Source organism: Cyanistes caeruleus, chromosome 5 (genome assembly GCF_971803275.1).
Source record: "Cyanistes caeruleus chromosome 5, bCyaCae1.hap1.1, whole genome shotgun sequence".
NCBI lineage: Eukaryota > Metazoa > Chordata > Aves > Passeriformes > Paridae > Cyanistes > Cyanistes caeruleus.
In genome coordinates, this window is record NC_141705.1 from 2575120 (window position 1) to 2596630 (window position 21511).

Sequence of the window (21511 nt, forward strand, 5' to 3'; positions counted from 1 at the left end):
TGATTTTTTTGGATCATCAGTGTTGGTTTTTATCCCTTCCTCTTGGTCCTGGCAGCTGGGGGAAGTAGCCTGTGATGGAGCAATGGCTTGTCGTCACTGCCATTAAAGCTTCTCCTCCAGGTTAGTGGCTCCCCATTTTGGTCAGAAATGCCATTTCTCCTGCAGTTTTTCAAGCTGGGGACTCCTGTCACAAATGTCGTGGTCACTCACAGAGACCCTGGGATAATACCTGGACCTGGAGTCTGGGAATTCCCGTTGCAGGCGTGGAACATCCCTGTGTGGCCCTTCCAGGACAGAAATCCTGCTTTGCTCTGCTCTTAGGGCTCCTTTCTGCCTCTGCTGCATCTCCTGCTGCAGGTGGAAACAAATTCCAGGTTTTGCCTGGATGCAGAGGAAAGGGACAGCGGGAGCCAGCAAAGCTCTGCAGACCCAGAGGAAGAACCTGCTGCAATTAAAACCAGGACCATGATGGGAATATTTCCTATTTGGAGGAAAAGCAACAGCCAGGATGTATTTTTTTCTTTGCCTTTGCACCTTTTTTTCTGTGGTTTTGCTGCCTCCCAGTGCCAGTGGAGCAAGGAGCTGGAGCAGCACAGCTCTGACAACAAAGGCTTGGGAGATGGAAACCTCAGCTCATGGCACAACATGCATCCAGCCTCAAATATTTCATGTTATTTAGCAGCAAATTTGGGACATGGGTGCTTTTTTGCCCACCTCTGCACAGACAGGTGCACCTGCAGAGAAAGGATTTTTTAATAAATTCAGAGAGTGGGAGGTAAAACTTTCCTGGGGCAGAGAATTTCCTGTATGAGCAGAGATTTCTCAGGTGTGTAAATATTTCTGAGTGACGTTTAAGTTCATAATGATGTGATATATTTAATTATAGAATATCCTGTGCTGGAAGGGACCCACTGGGATCATTCAGGGAGAAAACAGACCCAGCTCAGGTGAAGGTTTTGCACATGCAATGGGCACTGACTCTCACCCTGTTGATTTCTCATCTGCCCTTTCCTTTGTTTTGGCTGAATCCTCTTCAGGTCATAAACGTGCTCAAGAAATGACAGATCACCAGCTCTAAACCTCTTGATATTTAAGAGGTGCATCTCTCAGTGGCTTGATATTTAGGTCCATTCCTGGATATAATTTTTCCTGTTTTGTGGGGTTTTTTTTGGTTTTTTTTTTTTGTTTTTTTGGGGGGGAGGGTTGGTCTTTTGTTTGGTTTTTTTGGTGGGGGGGGGTATTTTTTGTTTTTTTTTTAATCCAATGGGAGTTTTCTAACTGCTTCTGAATTCCAGGAGGAACAGCACGATGCTCTTTGTGCCTTACTGCAGGAAAGTTTTACATTGCAATTGTAACTCTCTTGCCCTTGGACAGTTTTAACTCATCTGCATCAACATCTTAAAAAGGCCTGATGGGTCTTCTTTACATTTTCTGATGGGATAAGTGAAATGAGATGTCAGGAGTGAAACCCAAACCCCTTCACGTCACTCCTCTGCCTGAGCTCCCTGCCAGCGAGATCTTCCAACAGGAAACTAGAAAGAACAGATATATAGAAAAAATATTTTTTATTTTATATATTTTATTTTTTATTTTATATATTTTATGGTGAGAGTGGTGAAGCCCTGGGACAGGTATTCCCAGAGAAACTGTGGCTGCCACATCCCTGGAAATGGGGAAGGGAAGGGAAGGGAAGGGAAGGGAAGGGAAGGGAAGGGAAGGGAAGGGAAGGGAAGGGAAGGGAAGGGAAGGGAAGGGAAGGGAAGGGAAGGGAAGGGAAGGGAAGGGAAGGGAAGGGAAGGGAAGGGAAGGGAAGGGAAGGGAAGGGAAGGGAAGGGAAGGGAAGGGAAGGGAAGGGAAGGGAAGGGAAGGGAAGGGAAGGGAAGGGAAGGGAAGGGAAGGGAAGGGAAGGGAAGGGAAGGGAAGGGAAGGGAAGGGAAGGGAAGGGAAGGGAAGGGAAGGGAAGGGAAGGGAAGGGAAGGGAAGGGAAGGGAAGGGAAGGGAAGGGAAGGGAAGGGAAGGGAAGGGAAGGGAAGGGAAGGGAAGGGAAGGGAAGGGAAGGGAAGGGAAGGGAAGGGAAGGGAAGGGAAGGGAAGGGAAGGGAAGACAAAAACCGTTCTGACAAAAGACAAATCGGGTATTTCCCGTATTTCCTTTCCAAGATCTCGCATCCTCCGCCTTGCAGAGCAGCGCAGCTCCGGGCGGGGCCGTGCCTGGGGAGCGCTCACTAATGAGATCAGTGGTTTGTTTCCATTTAATGGGCTGCCGGAGGCCGTGCTGTAAAACCCCGGCCCCTTTGTTTCAGCTGTAAATTGCCATTTAACTCGACAGCTCCGCTCCTATTGTTCCCCGTGTAGAGACGGAGCAAGGTAAAGGACGGGATGAAAAGCTGGGGGTGACACCAGGGAGAAAAGGCAGAGGGGTCAAAGTCAAGGGCAGAGACGGGAGATTCCCCACTCCCTTCTCTTGACAATAGGACAATTTATTTCTGTTCTCTCGGTGGAAGACACTCATATATCCTAATTTTAGCTTCCTTTTAGCTGGTAAACCGGGAATATTATCGCGCTGGCATTCACACAGCCCCTTCTTGCACATGCTTTATATCCTGTTCAGCCTTGTGAAAAACGAGGTTCACATATTTTTATATAGAATTTCAAAGTTTAATGGAAAGACAATTAGGAGATAAAAATAAAGTATTTACTTTATATATAAATTATATAAATATATTATAATGTATATATTTATATATATACACTATATCCTTTTTAATATAAATATAAATATATATAAATATATATTATAAATTAGGGTTGAAAATTATATTCTATATTAAAATATAATATATTTTATAATATATAATAAATAATAATATAATATAATATAATATAATATAATAGAAATATTATATAATTATATTTATATTTGTATATAAGATACAGCTGTGTGTCTCTGCATTCAGCCAAGAGAGCACACCTTACTAACAAAGGATTGTCCCTTAAAAACCTACTATATATCCATAAATTCTCTTACATATTCATACATTCTTCTTAAGTTGTTGATGTTCCTTCGTTTAGTTTTTGCCTTGCCCCCTTCCCAATAGATCAATCTCCTTGGCTCCACGGGGTTTTCTACCCTCTGATAAGGATGCAATAAATCCTTCCCTTGGAGGACAAGATAATTTTAAGAATTCAGGGGGGTCTCTGACTATCTTTTCAGTCTCTGAAAATAAACAAAACAAAAATTAGTTTGTGCTTTAATGTCATGTTATAGCCTAATATATACGTATTATACCACTATTTGTAAATTTAATCAATGACAGAAATAAAAGAAACTATATTAGTACAACCAAGTTTTCTAACCTTATACATAACATTCATTATAATATTCGTGAAAATCCAATAATATGCACTTATAACAGCCCTTCTTCCTCACGTTATTATTTTACACTTAGGAAAAGCAGCAGCAATCAATTCTCATTCTGTATCCCCAGCCCTTCCCTTGTTTTATTGTGCTGCCAGCAGAACACAGAGGAGCAGGAAACAAAAAATGAAGAGAGCATCAACACCAGAGGCTTTGTGGACGTTCCTGCAGATGCTCTCCCAGCGATTATCCTGGGCAGCTTCATCCCCTCCTCCTTTTTCAGCTCTTGTCTCGCTTTTACACAATTTTTACACAGTACCCTCCTCTGCACAAAGCCTTCCTCAGCTCCAAACCTCTCCCAGCTGGTCGGGAAAGAAGAGTTTGTGATCATTGTCCCCAGCTCTGTCAGCATCATGCACTGTGCTCTCCTTCCCCTGGCCCAGCGCTCTTCAGAGAATATTTCATATATTTTCAAATATTCATATATTTTAATATATTCAGATATTTTTTCAGATTTTTTTTGCCATTTTGCCACTTTCTTGACTCTGGCTCTTTTCTAATTATCTGGGGTTATTTCAAATTACCTGGGGTTGTGACTTAAGTGTCCATTTAATTTTATTTTTTTTTTTTGCACAGGGAGGCAGCACATTTCCTAGTTTATTTATTTATTTAATCTAGGGAAAATCGCTTTTCCTTTGTCTCCCACAGAACAAAGAAACGTGAACACAGGATTTAAACAGCGAGGGCTTTGCTGGGCTGAGCCCATCCCCAGGGTGAAGGAGCTGCTTTTAATGGTGTTACACGCAGCAGAAATAAATTTGGCCGGGAGTCTGTAATCACTGCCTGAATTAATGGAAAATAAAGGGGGTTCTTTGGAGCAGGCTGAATAGCCCAGCTGCAGCAATCATCTCGTCACTCATCAGAATGACGGTGAAATTAGTTCCAGATATAAAACTGGGCAGCAGAGGCCAGACACCCACCGGGGATTTATTTCCCAGTTAAGGACACTGGAGGTTTCCTTTCCACCCATGCTGGTGCCACACACTCATGGCTCACCAAGGGTTCAGGAGGGACAGGAATTTTGACATCAGTTTGTGCAATTTCATTCTTCTTTTTTTTTCAGGGATTTGACAAAGTTTTGTCCCAAATCACCTCCTTCTTCCCCAGTTCCTGCCTTTAAAAGTTCCGGGTGTGGCTGAGCCTTGTCGTGGTCGTAGCTGGGGATGCAGGGAGCAGCACCCTCACATCTGCAGAGACTTACACAGGTATTCATCCATCTGCTGGGTACCCACGCCTCTCTGGGGGCTTCTGGGTGGGTGATTTGGTCCTTGGGAAAGCCAGACATGAGACTTTTTGGCTGGACATGCCCCATCCATGCTTAGCTGATCCCCCAGTGTGGGCAGCAGGGGAAGGGGGGGATTCTGCCCTGCTCAGGTGAGACCCCACCTGCAGAGCTGCTCCAGCTCCAGGTCCAACAGCAGAAGGACTTGGAGGTGCTGGAGCAAATCCAGAAGAGGCCATGGAGCTGCTCTGAGGGCTGGAGCCAGGCTGAGAGAGCTGGGAATGTTCACCTGGAGAAGGGAAGGCTCCAAGGAGAGCTCAGAGCCCCTTGCAGGGCCCAAAGGGGCTCCAGGAGAGCTGGAGAGGGACTGGAGACAAGGGATAGAGGGACAGGACACAGGGAATGGCTCCCCACTGCCAGAGGGCAGGGTTAGACTGATAGGAGAGAGGGTTAGACTGATTGGGAGAAATTTTTTGTGAGGGTGGTGTGGTCCTGGCACATTGGAATATTCCTTTCCACCCCCTGCCACGGACAGGGGCACCTTTCATCATCCCAGATTGCTCCAAGCCACATCCAACCTGGCCTTGGACACTTCCAGGGCTGGGGAATCCACAGTCTCTCTGGACAACCTGATCAAGAGACACCACAAATCTCCCAGCCATGTTCAGTACAAGCATAGGCAGCTCCAAGCCTAAAATAACTTAATAAATGCTGCATTCCTTTTTTTGGGGGACTTCAGCTGGTGCACACATGCTGGCAATTTGCACATCTGATAGAGCTGCACTGGATTGTGGGCAAAAACAGACTGGCACATTAATTTCGTGTTTTCATTTTCAATATCTGCAGGAAGGACATTTTTTGGAGTTATTGTAACAGCCTCGGTTGACTCACTGCACTTTCCCATTGAAGAAGGTTGAGAAGAAAAGCCTGTGATTTATTTAAAAAGGGCTTTTTTCCCCCTCTCTCAGAAGCACAATGAGCTTTTACTCGGATGAAAGCCGTGATTGCAGTTTGGCTCGTGTGCCCTGCATCCCCCTGTGAGCAGGTCCCAGGCATCACTTTGTGCATCGCTGGCAGGCGGCGAGCGGAGCCGCATCCGTAACCCAGCTGCTGCCACCGGGTGTCACACAGGACCCCCAGAAAGGGCCCACAATGCCCCCTCCCCGAGGAAAGCTGGCAAGTGTGAACCTCAGCGGTGGGAAAACCTCTCGGGAAGAGGCTGCCCAGCTGGCTGAGTGTTCTCTGGGAACAGAAAAGCAGGTGCCTCCATCCCACTGACAGATTTCAGGAGGTGGGTCCTGTCTTTGGGGTGAAATACAAAGAGACACCACTTCCAGAAAGCTTTCTCAGCCTTTTCCCAGCTGGCAGAACTCTGGGAAGCTCTCTGTGCCTGTGCAGAGAATATTTTAATCTCTGCTGCTGTTATTAGTATTATCACTGCTAATGGTAATCGATAAATTAAGGGCTATGGGATTCCCCACTGAGATATTGCTCAGCTGAGCCTTAGCACTTTGCAAACACCCGCTGGGAAAGCCATTCCTGCTGGAATCGCTCTGGAGCCGGCTGGGATTGCCCTGGGGGAGATAGAGAGTTCTAAATCACCGTCTTGTAGAGGCTGGTGCTGGTTTAGTGCAAAGCATAAAGAGCCCACAAAGGCTTTTGTGCTGCGGGTTGGAGTGACACAATTCCTGCCCATGCCAAAGGGATGAGAAATCAGGGATGCTGTCTTTAACAAATCTGGATTTTTTTTCTTGTGAAAGCCCAAGATCTTTGAATTTGGCCCGTATGTGACAACATGGTGAGGCTGGCAAAGGTGAAATAATCTGAAATATTCCAGGTAACAAGGGACAGGAGAAGAGGAAACAGCCTCAGGTTGCTCCAGGGTGGGTTAGATTGGATATTAGGGAAAAATTCTTCGTGGAAAGGGCTTTCCAGCCTGGCATAGGCTGGAGTGGAAGCACCATTCTTGGAGGTATTTAAAAGCCATAGGGATGTGGCATTTGAGGACATGGTTTAGTGGTGAACATGGTGGTGAGTTAATTCTTGGACTTAGTGATTTTCTCTAAAATCTTTTCCGACCTCAATGATTCTATAATTTGATTCTCTGAAATCATCACCTGCCCAAGTGCTTCCTGCTTGTCCCAGCACAGACCAGTGGCACTCCCTGCAGTTATCTGGGGAAAAAAAAAGTGATGGGAGCCACTGAAAGGGGCTGGGGTGATGCAAGATTTGGAGTTTCCTGAGTCATGGAGAAGTAGCTCCAGCAAATCCCGACCCTTCCAACACTCAGCACTCAGTCCCACAGCAGGGAGCAGCCAAAAAGCAGATTTTGGGCTCTCATTTCTTAAGATGTGGGGCCAAAACAGAACTCACAGGAGCCTCTGCAGTTGTCCATGCCCCTGCTGTGGCTTCCCAGGAAGCTGTTCACAGTGGGGTCTTACTTCTAGAGCTCACTTAAGTTCTCTGAAGATTTTTTTAGCTCATGAAACACAGCAAAGGCTGCTGGCCAATGCTGGAATGGAGTTCTTTTGGATCCTGTTGCCAGCGCTTTTTTTCAGTGGCGATTTCCTCATGTTGCATGTTAAGCAACAGGTTGGAGCTTTTCCCTTTCCAGCTGTTCTAGACAAGATTTTATTACTAACCCCAGATTTACATCTCGTTGGGACTGTGTGCTTTCCCAAGCTGTGTATTTCACAAGAATAATTGGGAAGGGGGAAGCTCTCCACAGCTTTCCTTCCCAAAGCTTCATTAAATGAGCAGCTCTGTTTCCCTTGCCTGCAGCTGCGAAAACGCCGCGCGCTGAGAGGCGGCGAATTGACCAAATGCAACGTTTTTTTCATGTGCATTCCCTCCCAAATCTCTGTAACTGCACATTTGATCTGCAGAGGATCCTTTTGTGGTGGCCTCCAGGCTGACCCGCTCGGAGCAAGCCATAAAATGAGCCGTGTTCCTCTAATTTGTCTTGGTAGCGGAGGGATGCGGCGGCTCGCGAGGCCGGAATGCTGCCACGCGGAGAGGCCTTGCTGAGCACATCCCAGTGTGCCTCTGGTAGAGCTCCAGGATCCATGCCGAGCATCAAATCCGTGATTAAATGGCTCCGGGGGACACAATGCGCTCGTCCCCATCCATCACTGAACAAAACCTGGGAGCTGAGCCCGGCGCGGTGCTCCGGCTGCTGGCTTTGTCCCAGTTTTGTCCCTGCTGGTTCCCACAGCCCCTCCACCAAACTGTGAGCTCAGCCTTCCTCCCTCCGGAACGAGGCAGGATGGAAGAGGAGGATGGAGTGCTGCTGGCTGTAATTATCATCACCTTTGTTTTCATGGATGACTGAAGATGAGTTTAATTTCAGTTTCCGCAGAGGGTGAAGGGAATCTCTGCTTGCCGTTTGTTGACCACACTCCTGGATTTCCACTGGGCAAGCCAAATCTGAAGGAAAAAAAACATCTTTCCAAGTGATCTCATTGTTGTTTCCTTCCCCTGGAGCCAACAAACAGAGTGAAGTGGTCAGCAAGGTACCGCTCCGTCGGATATCCCGGAAACGCTGCAGGGAGCCCGCTCAGGAGCTGCATTTTGCCGTGAACGAGGCTCAAAAGGAGATTTAGAGGCAGTGGTGACTCTGCAGGGTGGAAATCAGTGATGGAGCCTGAGGACATGAATGTTCTTCTTTGGAGAAAAAGGAGGGTTTCAGAGGAATTAGGTCACTGATCCCACTGCAGCGCTAGTGGCTCCCTCCTCTTGCAAAGGATGTGGGAAGCACTGGAATGAACAGGGAGGTGGGTGGGAAGCTCTTGGAGATGAATCAGCAGCATGAAAATCCTACTTAAATTAAATGCTGACAAAAGGAGATGAAAAGCTTAGATGGATTTTCCCTTCCTGACGTCCCCGGCATTCTCAGCTCACATTTCTGAGACAGAAAACATTACAAGCTGAAAACAGAGTCCAGGAATGCAAAATTCCTCCTAAGGAGAAATTCTGACTGATTTCTGGGGAAAATGGTGGGTGACAGATGAAGGGAAATGGTCTTAGAGAGAAAGAGCTTCTGTGAGTCTCTTTGGGAGAGGAAAAGCAGGAGAAGTTTTCATGGCTCGTTCATTGCAAGGGCCTGGAGTGCCAGGACAAGGGGAATGGCTTCACACTGACTGAGGGGACATGTAGATGGAATATTGGGAAGAAGTTTTTTGCTCTGAGGGTGGTGAGGCCCTGGCACAGGTTGCCCAGAGAAGCTGTGGCTCTGCTCACAGCAGGGAGGTGCAACGAGATCATCTCTAAAGTGTCTTCCAACCCAAACCATTCTGGAATTCTGTGATTCATATCTTCATAGAAACCCTAACAATTCTGCAGTGTGATGCAATGGAGTTACAGTGAGCAGAAGCATCCTGGCCAATTTACTTTCTTAATCATCTCCTGTGGATGCCTTAGGAGGAGCCCAGAGCTCTCCAGGACCACCGGCTGAGAAGCTCTGCCCAACATGGAGAGGCTTGGAGATGCTCTTCCCTTGCACATCCAGCCTTTGAAGATGCTGCTCTGCCTCAAGTGGCAGCTTCTCCCCAGGCCAACAGGCAGAGACTTGAGAGCGAGCTGGGGAACTGCAAAATCAGAGGATGCTGGCTTAAATCAGGTTTTAAGCAGTGTGTCCTCAGGCAGTGTTGAGAGGAGGCTCCTGCAATGAGCCAGTGAAGAGAGGGATTTGAGCTCCAGAGGAAACGGGATGGGAGAGGTGGGAAGTTGTTCCTGGAGATGCAGGGGAGGCCACACAGCAAATGCTGTGGGGCCTGGCTTCCTCTGGTCACCTGAGGTTCAAAAACAGGAGAAAAAAAAAGATGAGGGTAGGGATGGTTGGCTCCGGGAGGTGGTGGCCACACACCTGGAATGCTGAGGGTGGGTAGATGAAGGCTCTGGGCTAGCAGTGGGAGAGGAGCAGATCCCAGGGATATCTTCGAGGTTTGGGGTACCAGGGAGGTTCCCAGGGAGGTTTCAGTGTCTCTATCCTTGGATGTTTTCAGGAGCAAACTGAAGACAGCCCAGAGCAACCTGGTCTGACCTCATGGGTGACCTTGCTTTGAGCAGGAGGTTGGAGTAGAGACATCCTGAGGTCCCTTCCAACCTGAATTTCCCTCTGATCCTAAGCCATATCCAAGCTCTTCCTTCTTTTGAAGAACCTCTCCAGAGCATCCAGGGTGTCAGGGGAGAGATACCAGAACACCACTCCAGACATCAATATCCTGATTTTTTGCAGACCAAGTCCCATGCTGGTAAATCTGATTTGGACAAAAAAGACAAGACTTCAAGTCCCTTCTAACCCAAGTTATTCCAAGATCCTATAGCACCCGGAGATGTCCCAAAATATGTTGAAATGAGGAAGCCATGACAATAAATTATTCTCAGGGAGAGTGGTTTGTTCCCCCATCTGACAGCAACCACCCCTTTGCTCCACCCACTGTTGGAAAGGCCAAAAGGAACTTCAGCAGTGAAGTTCCACCACCAGCACCAAATTCCCTCCTTGCATGGAACCAGTTTGCAAATGATACATCTAAAAAATCCTTTCCACCTCCTGGTCACCCTCAGATTCCTCTATTTCTTAGCCAAACTCTTCATTTACAAAGAGCAGTGGCTATAACAAAACAGCTCTGGGTAACTCAGGGTCAGCACTGCTATTTTTTGACACGTTTCCTGTGCTTGCAGGATCTTGGTGTGTTGTGTCTCCATCGCCTCCTGCATCTCCACCCTGTGTTTGTGGGTGTGTGGTGCCAGATTCAGGGTGGTATAAACAAGCAGATCTCAGCTTGTTGAAGTAACTCACTCTTTTATTTTCTTTGACCTGGGGGCTGCTTTTTTTTGCGGTAAGAATAAAACAATAATTTCAGAGCAGAGGAAATTTTAATATCTCTCCTCCTAAAATAGCACTAGAAAAGAATGAAGATCTTCTAGCCTGAAGAACTTGGATAGATGGAGTAGAAGGCTTTTTATTGCCATCATCATTTATTACTTAATTTTCCCTCCCCAGGTGAAAGTGGGAAACTTTTCAAAGGGTCTCATTTTATCCCTTTCTCATGCTAGTCATAAATTTTTCAGTATGAGCTCTGTAGGCAGCAAATTCATTCTCTGGATGAACATCCATTGCCTGGAGGGTGGACTCCTCTGAAATATTAATGGGATTCCCATAAATACAACAGGATCCCATAAATCTGAGTAAAAAGAAAGAAAAACAATTATTTTGAGGCACAGCAAGGGACTACCATGTTTATTACCATGCAAGCACAGCATAATTCATGTTTTCTCTCTGAGAAATCAGAATTATTTCCTTAAAAGTGCTGTTACAGTAGGAAAATAACTCCTTGATGCTACGGAGGGATAAGGGAAAAGCAAATTGAAAGCCCTAAAGGATGGATCCTTGGCTCTTAGGATGCTGAAAGCGGGATTTGTGAGTCGTAAAGCTTTTCTGTTTGGTTTTATTTGGAGCTGCTGGCTCTGGGTTTATTTCTGGGGTTGGCTTTGCCCAGTTGAATGCCCAGGGATGGAGACAGGTCTTCCTGGGGTTCCACCATCCTGCATCATGGCTCATGGATGGTTCCTTGGTGTGCACCAGGATGTCAAAGCCATCCCAGAGCCCACATGCCCAGCAGCCAGTGTTTTCCGTGGGGAGGGGTTGTGCAGGTCCCAGTAGCATGGGATGTACCCACCAATTTTTAAATAAAATTCAGCCTTCAGCCTCACTGAGAAACCATCAGCCCAGGGTGGGAAGTTTAGGCATTCCTCATGGATGGGTGAATAAAGGACCTCTCCACAGGGTGAACAGCTAATTTTGGCCTCTCTGTGTGTACAACATTGTTTTCTCCAGCAGGGATTTGCTTAAAATAAACAGGTATCCAGGGACGAGGGTGTGAAGGCAGCTGTTTCCATGGGCAGATGCCAACACTGAGGTACCCAAGCTGAAAACACAGCGAGGAACACAGGTTCCTACCAGGTCACAGGAGCAGACTCAGCCCAGATCTGAATAAGATCTAGGTCAGGAGGACCCACCAAGAAACATCAGCAGCAGCTCTCCCCTTCTTTCCAAACAACTCTGCTCCCCTCTTCCTCTCTTTGGGAATCGTTGTGGATTTCATTCAGCTTTTGCAGCCTTCAAAATGTGCAACAATAGTGGGAGAGCGAAGCTGAGGAAGCTGGAGAGCAGGAACAATAGGTGATGTCACGTTCTTTCCCCTTCCACATCACTCCTTCTCCAGGAAGCCTGACCTCTCTGTTGGGTGTTTTCCAGGTTGTTGACCTGATCTTTCATCCCAAGGGAAATACAAAGCTGCAGGTCACTGCCTGGTGAGATGCACCATTGGGGTGAAATGTCTCCCCTTGTTGGCTGAAAGAGTCTTGGGGGCAAAATGTGTCTAAATCCTATCCTGGGAAGATCTCTTTTCCCTCTCCTCTCCCATCATAGCCTTGCTGTGTTCCTGGGGCTTTGGAGTCCCTGGGAAGGCTCATGGAGATGAAGAGGAGATGGAAGAGAGATGGAAGGAGCCAACACAGCACCCAGATGTTCAGGATGGTGCCTGTTGCAGGGACAGGATACACTGTCAGGACATGTCTCCTTCCTTAGGTGAATTGTTGGAAGAAGAGAGGGCTTGGGAAAGCCTTTTGGAAGCTCATGGACTGGGATAGGACAATGAGCAGCAGCTCTGCAGGAGGCTGTCTCACTCAGTAAATGACAAGGAAAGCAGGAGGAATGCATTTTAGGAGCCTTCTACAGGGAAGCCAGGGATTTTTAACAATCCTATCCACTTTTCCTCCCAGGCCTTCAGCTCCCATTGCTGATGCTGCCTTAGCAAGCTCAAAGCATGTCCAGGGGCTCAAAAAACAAGATCTTAGGATTGGGATGGTGCCAACTCCTTGTCAGCACAACGCGTGCCATGGAGACATGTCCGTACATGGAACCATCAGAACTTTATCAAGGTCAGCTAAAATGCTTCCCACTGGCTGCTTCCCCATGGCAGCTGGGCCATGGCCTAGCATATTTATTTATCTTGCCTTTGCTCTGTGGCAGCGAGCAAAGTCCGATTTGTTTTTTGGGGAAAAAAGGGAAGAACACTTTGGAACATGCTCTCACCTGCACCAGGTTAAAAGTGAGGCGGGAGTGAGAGCCCCTGAGCGCTGGGGTTCTTTGGGAAGGGAAAAGGAGTTTGTTCCAAGCAGCCCCGTGTCTCCATCACACCCCAAAGCTTCAGATTTTGAGCTTTATGCTGCTCTTGGCAAATACTGGTGTAATTAAAATAAGATGCAGACAAGGGGTCTTATCCCACTCTCCACCGGGGATGAGGAGCTGGGGTGATTAACGGGGATGGACACGATGCAGGGAGCTCGTCACAGATTAGCACTGGGGGATGAGGATTAATGTTCTGGTGGGGAGGAACCAGAGCCTCCACAGGAAATTCAGTTTTCCTTAATGTTTACTCAAACTCTTGTCACGCCACGGGGCAGCTCTTCCTTGCCCTGGGGTTGGATGGTGAGGCAGGAGGATGCAGGAGGAGCAGAATGTGCATCCCTCGGCTGAGGGATGTGTGATTAATGGGTTTCCAGCCATGTGCCCCTCACAGTTCAATAAAGCCTGGCTCCAGATCCTTCCCTGCGTTATGATGACCTCAGTCCTTTATAGATCCCTGGAGGTTTTCTGTGCAGGACTCAAAATCCCTGCTCCTGCTCCCTGGAAGCTGGGGGTGCTGGCTCAGATCTTTGGCAATGGTGACACACCAGTAAAATAGGAAAAGACTGGGAAAGGGTGTCAGAGGCCAGACAAGGCTGGAATCTCTGGGCTGAGCAGGGTAAGGCAGAGGAGGCAAAACTCCCTGAATTTCTGGTGTAAAGAGAATAAAGGGTGTCTGTAAGGATGGTTGTACTGGTACTAGGACACAGCAGGCACAGAGAGGTGCTGGTTGGAAAGAGGGGTTGTTTTTTGGGAATGACAAGAAAAGGTGACACCCCAGATGGGTGGTTTTGGGGCAATTGGGGTAGGGAATTACAATCGGGGAGGAGTGCAATGCTTGGGGGGACATGGGGAGCCAGGGCTTATCTGTGTGCTGCAGGGTGTTTGGGGGGCAATACTTTGGGGACACCAGGGTACATCACTCCGTGGAGCTCCAGGACACATCATCCCTCGGGGTTCTGGATGGGATGTCGGGGGTGTCCCCCTGCTCCTAGGGGCTCTGTGTCACCACTTCTCGGGGGGCTCCGTGTCATCCCTCCCCAAGGGTTTCAGGGGGTTCCAGGGGACTACTCCGTGTCACCTCTGCCCGGCGTCCCAGTGGGTCCCTTGTCCCCCCTGTCGGGGTCTCAGGGGGTCCTTTGTCACCCCCCCCGGGGTCCCAGGAGGTCCCAGGGGTCCCTTGTCCCCCCACCCAGGGATTCCCTGGCATCGGGCGAGTCCATGCCCCGTCGTGGTGGGGGGGACATCAGCAGTAGCGGGGGCTGGACGCGCCCATGAGCGGAGGGGGGGGTGGGGGGGTGAGGGGTGTGTGAGCAGGGGGCGGGACTTGGACGAGCCTATTCCTGCCGGAGGGGTGACCAACCGCATCCCCGCGATGTTTACTCCCAGCTAGGGTGGCTATCCAAGAATTCCCGACAGCATTTCTTCCGACACAATAAAAAAACTCGAGATAAATCCTGCGCGGACACAAAGGCTGGGAGCGGGGGGAGCGGTGCGGGTGTGCCATGTCCTTCCCCCCCCGGGCCGAGTGGTGCGCGCGGCGCGGGGCGGGGCGCAGGGCCGCAGTGGCGGAGCCGCCCCGTCCCTCCGGTGCATCGCGGTCGCCATGGCGCTGTGCGGCCGCTCCGCGCTCCTCCCGCCGCCCCCACGGCACCGGCCCCGGCCCCGAGCCCCGGGGCCTTTCGTCAGGTACCGGAGGGGGCAGCGGGGAAGGCGAGGAGTAGGGTGACAGCGAGCGGCAGGGCTGCGCTGAAGCGGCTGTGGGGTGGGGAAAGGGTATGAGGGGTGAGGGGTCTGTTGGAGGGGCGCTGAAGGTGTGTGTGGGGGGGAATGTGGAGGGTTTTGATGAAGTGAGAGGGAGTTTGGTGTGCGAGAAGCTGAGGTTTTCACAGCTGTGGTGCTGCTCTTGGAGGAAATAGGGTTAAACGCCTGTTTGGGGGCGTTGGGGTGGGAGGCGCAGGGCGTTGGAGGTGCTGAAGGGTGCTGGAATAAAGGGGTTGCGGAGAGGTTTTCAGCGGTAGGATGGGGTGTTAAGGGATTTGATACGAGAGAAGGTGGAGCGTTTGCAGAGCTGACGGTGCTGATTTGGGATAAAATAGGTTTTAGCGCCTGATTGAAGGTGTTGGGGTGGGGGTGCACGGCTTTGGGGGTGGGACAGAAGTGATGGGATATTAAGGAGAGGTTTTCTGGCGTGCCGGGGCACTGAGCTGTGGGGGTGTTGCGGTCGGATTTGGGGTCATTCAGGGGGTTTTGGGGGACTAGAGCAGCATGTGAGGGACTGGCAACGGGAGGGAAAGGATGGGGACAGGTAGATTTGGCAGGTGGCTACTGGGAGGGAGGTGTTGGTGGCCCTGACAGGACGGCAGACAAGGGCCTGATGTGACTTTGTGGATGGAGGGATTGTCAAAGGCGGAATCCTTTTGAAGGAGGGTGTGTGGGAGGCTGTGGTGGATGAAAAGCAGCAGGACGTCAAGGGGGGCTCGGAGCAGGGCTGGTGTGCAGGGGGTGGGTTTGGGGTTGTGTTTCTGTAGGGGATAATCCTGATTTGGGAGTGGGTAGGAATAGGCTGTCTTGGCAATAAGGGAAAACAAAGGCTTGTGAAAGGCAGGAAAAGTGAATTAGGGTAGGGATAGCTGAGGTTTGGGAGGGACTGAGGGATTATGGAGAAAAGGAAGACCCTGTATTTGTGTGGGCACCTGCTGGGGGGCTTGTGGATACAAAAGTAATAAAATTACCAGAGCTCTGGAAATACCTTGGGCTTGACAGGAGCTGGGGTGTGGGGACAGGTGAGATGGTGGCCTTGGCTCTATGGAAGCTCAGGTGTCAGCTCAGGTATCCTTAGGTTGCCAGAGCTCTGTTTCCTTTTGGAGACTTAAGGTACACCCATGTATATGAGACTGCAGCCCATTATCTGAAGGGTTTGAATAGAGGAAACAGCCTCAAGTTGCAGCAGGAGAGGTTTAGGTTGGATATTGGGAATCATTTCTCTGCTGGAAGGATTGTCCAGCACTGGAACGCGCTGCCCAGGACAGTGGTGAGGTCTCCAGGTATTTAAAAGGCAATTAAAAAACATTTTTATGGTTCTTAGGGATGAGGTTTAGTGGTGGCCTTGGCAGTGTCGGGGTAACAGTGGGACTGGATGGTCTTAGCTTTTCCAACCAAAATGATTCCATGATTCTGCTTTATGGTACCACAAAGGACAACGCAGGAACTGAAGTGCTTGATGCTTTCAATAGTTACAGCACAATACATGGAAGTATTCACCAGTGGGAAGCCAGATAATCAGGGAATGGAGACCTTGCACGTGAATCGCAGACAAACACTTGGCTGAGCTGCCTGGGTCTGTGTTTGCTGTAGATTTTCAATTAGAAAACAAACAAACACCAAAACCAAACCACTTTTTATGTTAAGTACAAGAAGGGAACAAAAGCATTTTCACTTTTTGGACAATTTTCCAGTGAAATGAGGAATTCTGCAGTGAGAGAGAGAAATGGAGGTTGTTCTGCTTGCTTGAAACACGTTAACACGGCTGTTCCCTCTCTGCCTACAGTTAGAAATTGAACTGAAAATAAGACAGGAAAAAAGTGACCTTTCAAAAAATTTTTTTTCACTGAATAAATTAATCTTAATTATTTAGAAAGAGCTTAGTATTTCTTTAGAGTTGTAAAGTATCTAAAAATTCATGATGGGTAATGAAATGCCAAGATGGTAAAAAAAAATGCTGAAAGAGAAAATGGTTTCCACTCGAGCCTTCCTCTTCCTGAGTGATTTTTGTAATTTGAGACCCTGTTTTAGAGTTGTCATGAGAACATTCAGACTCTCTGAACATCTGCAAGCTTTTGAGCTCCACTGAGAGATGCAGCCAGCAACTGTAATTTGGTGCATTTGTAGGAGCCATGTCATCTGTTAGTTTTTTTTTTCCTACTTAACATTCATTCTTGTGCAGTTCTTTTTTAAATTTTTTTTATTGTCAGGCCAGATGGAGGCCAGCGTTTGCAATAAATTTCCCAGGCAGTCAGCAGATAGCAGGCAGTTAATAAAAATAACTTAAAACAAAACAATCCGTTACCCTCCTCTCCCTGCCCCCAAGTTCCCAAACAGGAATGGAAAAATTCTTCAGACTATATAAAGACTAGAGAAAGGGCCAGAGATAATTCTTGGAGTTCTTCCACATACTTGAGAGTTTTGGTCTGCCATGTGGCACCTTGGGAGCTGGCGACCCTCGGCATTGTAACAAGGAAAGAATGGATTTGTAAATAGAAAAGAAAAAGAATCCCTTAAGTAAGAGAAGAGTGCTGCCCAAAAAAGGGGAAGTCTTTTTGGGAGGTGATGTCATCTTTCATGTGCCTGTGTTTAGTGGTGAATGAGTGTTTTCTTTGTGACTACAGGCATTTCTGAACAAAATTCCTATGAAGTGCTTGTTTTAAATATCTGCATCAGAAAATCAATGTAGATTTGTTATATTTCAGAGCGCTCTGCACCCACCCAATCTGAATTACCTTTATGTAAAACAGAGTAAGCAAATCCTCATTATTCATTATCCATGGTGGTAACATAATACAGATGAGTTCTCACCATGTGTCCATGTGGGGAAATGCAAAATGAGTCCCTGGGTTCATTTTTCTGTTGTCTCTTCCTCTGTGCTTAACATTCTCCTGCTCTAAACTCTTCTGTTGTTAATCACATCGTGGTTAAATATGTGGCTTTTTTTCTATGAATGGGGTATTTGGGAGCATGGGACCAAAGAGTTGTTGTGGTTTCCCAACCAGTTTTTTAGGGGACTTGTCTGTGATGAAAGATTAACAGTCTGTGCCCATGTGTTCCTTATGTAATTATGTCGAGGTTCAGGATTTTGTAAGAGCACAGTTTCACCGGATTTTCTTTTTTTTTAAGGAATGTGCTGTATTTTAGCAATGCAAAGTACAGGAGGAAAGAAAGAGGAACAACCCCCATTCCTTGAATATGGATGGTTTTCTGTCAACTTAGGGAAATAAGAATGCTGAGGGCCTGCTACAGTGAGAATTGAGGGGTGTGGAACCATTTGATTGATGGGAATAGATGGGAAATTTGCTGAGGAGAGGAGCAGAGCTATGGCGTGGACCTTCAGCTGGAATTCTCCCTTTGTGATCATCACTGCATCTGATTTGGAGCTTTGTGGCCACGTGGCTGCAGATGTTGTGGTCCAGGAATGAGCCCTGAAGGTGAATTTAGTCTTGAGGCACCAAAAATCAACTTCTGATTTCTGCCCAAGTGCCAGACAGTGCCCTGTGCTTTTAATCATAGAGTAAGTGATAGCAAAATAATCACCCTCGAGCTGCTGGTCTTTGTCACTTTTTCAATTATTGTCATTTTTTAGGCTGATAATATTTTTGGAAGAGAATAGTTGATGCTCTCCATAATGTGCTGCAACGTAAGGAAATGAAAATACAGATGTGACTTTTGTAAATCAGCCTGTTAAGGAGAGAGAACATCAAGGCTGGGGGTCTGACTGGTGTGTAAGTGATGGGCAACCCATCATTTGATAAATTTTCTCAAAAAGTTTGACACTGACATCAGTCAGTTCCAGATGTTTAGTAAGCAGAGATTCAGGATTTTTCCTATGTGCTTTGAGCTCTCTGGATTACAGAATTGAATATTCCTGTCCACTTAAAGTCAAGATTTGGTCCTGAAAATGCACACATAATTAAAATTTGTTTATCTGTGTCCAGTTTCTTCTCACTGATCCTAAAAAATTACTTTATCTTGTATTTATAGTCAAGATCCCTATGCTCACTGTAGAGAAATCTGCAAAATAGCTGGAAAGTTGACATCTATTTTAAGGTGGGTGAATGTTGTCTTTTATGAGTGTCAAGCACTGAAAGAGTTATTTTGAAATCAATGAAATTCTGAATCTTTAGCTCAGTCTGACTTCTGGTGTCCGTTTACACAGCTACAATAAGGTGGAGATAATGTCAGTCTGTGGGAAATCCTGAAAAAAATCCTGGGCTCTTAATACAAGCAGACAACATTTCTGATAGAAATCATCAGGTCAACAAAAGACCCAAGAAATATAAACTTGGTTTTTCGGGGACTAAAGTGGAAACAGATGTTCACAACAGCGAGTTAACAAGAAGAGAGACCTGGGGGAAAAAAAAAAGTGATTTATCATTCTGTTTTATTTATTTATGTAAGGTAAATCGGGCACTTAAAGGTAAAACCATTGACTTCGGTAGGCAGCATGAATCTATTAATCTATTCCCTGTCAATGTGAGGATTCTCCCTGGTTTGACAGGGATATTCCCAATTTCCCCTCTCGTTCTCTGCCATCCATCCCCAAACCTCGGCCACGTGCGGGTTTTTAGGGCTGCCAAGCCTTTGTGGGGGAGGAGCGAAACATCTGCCAAGATGAGGCGAAACACATGGAACAGCGAAATCCCAGCCTTTGTCAGCTGAGTTGGGTGTTAAACACAGCCCTGCCAGGCTGTGGGAATCCGCCGGGAATTGGGAATCCAGCAGGAATCAGGCAGGGATCAATGCTGATATCGGCGCTGCCTCAATTCTGGATTACCACGTCAAGACAAGGCAGCTTGCACTCAGGTTAAATCCAGCCAGCAACCAGGGATGCGGGGAAAAAAACACCGCATTGTGGGAAAAGAAACGAGATGGAAATTCAAGCACCGCGTGGCTTTCTCGAGGAAATGGATTTGTTCTTTGTGATTGAGAAAGGCACAGTTGTTAATATTCGCTTTATTTGCCAACAGACGTGCCTTGCAGCGCCGTGTCTGTTACCAAGCTGTGACAGGCTGGCTGTTGTAAAGCGAGGTACTTTGCATAATTAGTGTGAAGACGTGAACAGATGAGCACTAATTCTTAGAAGTTAATGATTGTCAATTATCCCCCCCCCCCTTTTTTTTTTTTTGCCTGGATCTAGTCCAAGATTAGCGGAATATCAAGTACCTCAAGGTATAGTTCCTTAATTGGCCCAAGCGCACTTTATTGCCAGATGTCACCCCAAAACGTGGCTTTGCCTTTTGACCTGCCTTCATCAGCAGTCACGTCAGCTTGCCGCTGTTTGAAAGCGTTGTTTTCTTTTTAATTCCTGGGCTGGAGGTTGTTTGGATCCATAAGCTGATCCGACCTGACACATGGCTTCAAGATCGTTAGTGCAGACAGAAAGGCGGTGAGAAGGGTGAGACTGGCCCTTGCAGCACCGGGAGGTTTTATCCTGCTTTAAACCCACAGGGAAATCCCAGCTTCTGCTCAAAAGTGGTGCAAAAATTCCCACTTTACCTATATCAACTTCTTACCCCCTTCAGAAATTGTCTCATGGGTGGATAAGTAACTTCCAGCTCTTGTCTTGCCCAAATCTCATTGAAATAATTTTGGAGCTTCCTTAGAATCATGTTTCCAAATATACCCAATTTATTTTTTTTCAGCAGTAGGTCACTGTAGGCTTAGATGTGGTTATGGAGATGGTGGATCCAGAGCCACAATTTCCAGGGAAGCATCCCAAGGCCCACAGGTTTATGTGGAGGTTGATGTTTTCGTTTGAATTTGTGCTGCTGGGGTAAAATGAAAAGGAGTAAAAAAAGTCAGTGCTTGTTTTGGAGATGGGAAAAGTCATGGATTTTTGTTCCCAAGACAGTCTCTTTTGTTTTTGTCAGATGACTGTTTAATGTGAAATCCAAGAAAATGCCTTTATTTTCCCCCTTCTGACTTCATCCACAGTTTTAGCCTGTATTGTTTAAAAGCATGTTGTAAGAATTCTAATTATTCTCTTCCCTATTTCTGAATGGCATCTTTCTTCAGGCACACAAGTCTTCTGTGTTTAGTGTCAGCCTTTGAATGTAATGATTTATCCACACTTGAAATGACGTTGAAAATTTTTCTGTGAACGCGCTTTTTCAAAGAATTCTCTCATAGAAACCACTTCTTAAATAAAACAAGAAAAAATATTCTGCTTAAGGTCTGTTTAATATTAAGAATGAAATCAATATCTTCATTGGACATAACATTGTGAAATAATGAATGTAAATTTATTCTATGCTTTTGTGTTTTATGTCAGGACACGCAGCACTGACATCCAGATTTACCTGGCAGAAATGTTTCAGCAGCTTAATCTAAGATCTATAGATATTTTTAAGGGCTGTACCAAAGTTACAATTTATTTGAGAAATAATAAAAGTAATTCTAGGAGAGTAAAATTCCTAACCTGAAAATTTAAAGAAGGAAAGGAATACCCAACCTGCGAGGACTCTCCTCTCGCAATTCTTCTTCCTTTTTTCTACCCAGCACTTGAACTGATCAGAAAATACTTTCCCAAAACTCAAGAAGACAAAAACCCCATTTATTGTGCTTTTCTCTGCTCTGATGTTTCTTAGTCTCATAACACTACTTCTTTTAAATGATAAATGTGTTTTATTGGGTCACTCTTTTGTGGAAGCCTTTGAAATGAAAATTTAAAGATCTTAGGAGTAGCTTACCTTGTTTGATATGGTAATGTTTTTTAATAAATGGAAAAATCTTTCTTCCTGAGTATCCATACTTGTTCTTTGTCAAATTGAGTTCTAACCATTCTTCTATAAGTGATCAATACAAGGAGGGTAGCAAAATCAAGGTGTGTATTCCTGCTGTGTTTATAATGCAGAAGAGGTTTATAAAATGTTACACAGCCCTTAAAAATCTGGTTTTGGCTGGAGAAT

General features: G+C 46.7%; 1 protein-coding gene and 2 long non-coding RNA genes across 4 annotated transcripts in view; all 3 read left to right on the forward strand.

Annotated features, from left to right (window-relative positions):
- Window positions 1-2286: 2286 nt before the first annotated feature.
- LOC111929132 (uncharacterized) lies at window positions 2287-10716 on the forward strand. Its single transcript, XR_002864537.2, has 3 exons — window positions 2287-2366; window positions 4481-4622; window positions 5486-10716. It is a non-coding gene; the product is annotated as an uncharacterized LOC111929132 (long non-coding RNA).
- A 3483-nt stretch (window positions 10717-14199) lies between these two features.
- DNAAF9 (dynein axonemal assembly factor 9) overlaps window positions 14200-21511 on the forward strand; it is a 65978-nt gene continuing 58666 nt past the window's right edge. The window contains exons 1-2 of one of the 2 annotated variants that reach the window (XM_086890078.1): window positions 14787-14847; window positions 15701-15877. Coding sequence is in view for 1 of the 2 variants with exons in the window: in XM_023926645.2 (XP_023782413.2) it covers window positions 14437-14519 (83 nt within the window). In the remaining variant the exon portion in view is untranslated. Of the gene's footprint in view, window positions 14520-14786; window positions 14848-15700; window positions 15878-21511 lie in introns of those variants that run through there. The other variant, XM_023926645.2, reaches the window with a different exon arrangement.
- Window positions 18585-21345, forward strand: LOC147652856 (uncharacterized). The gene is made up of 2 exons (XR_015287066.1): window positions 18585-18650; window positions 18760-21345. It is a non-coding gene; the product is annotated as an uncharacterized LOC147652856 (long non-coding RNA).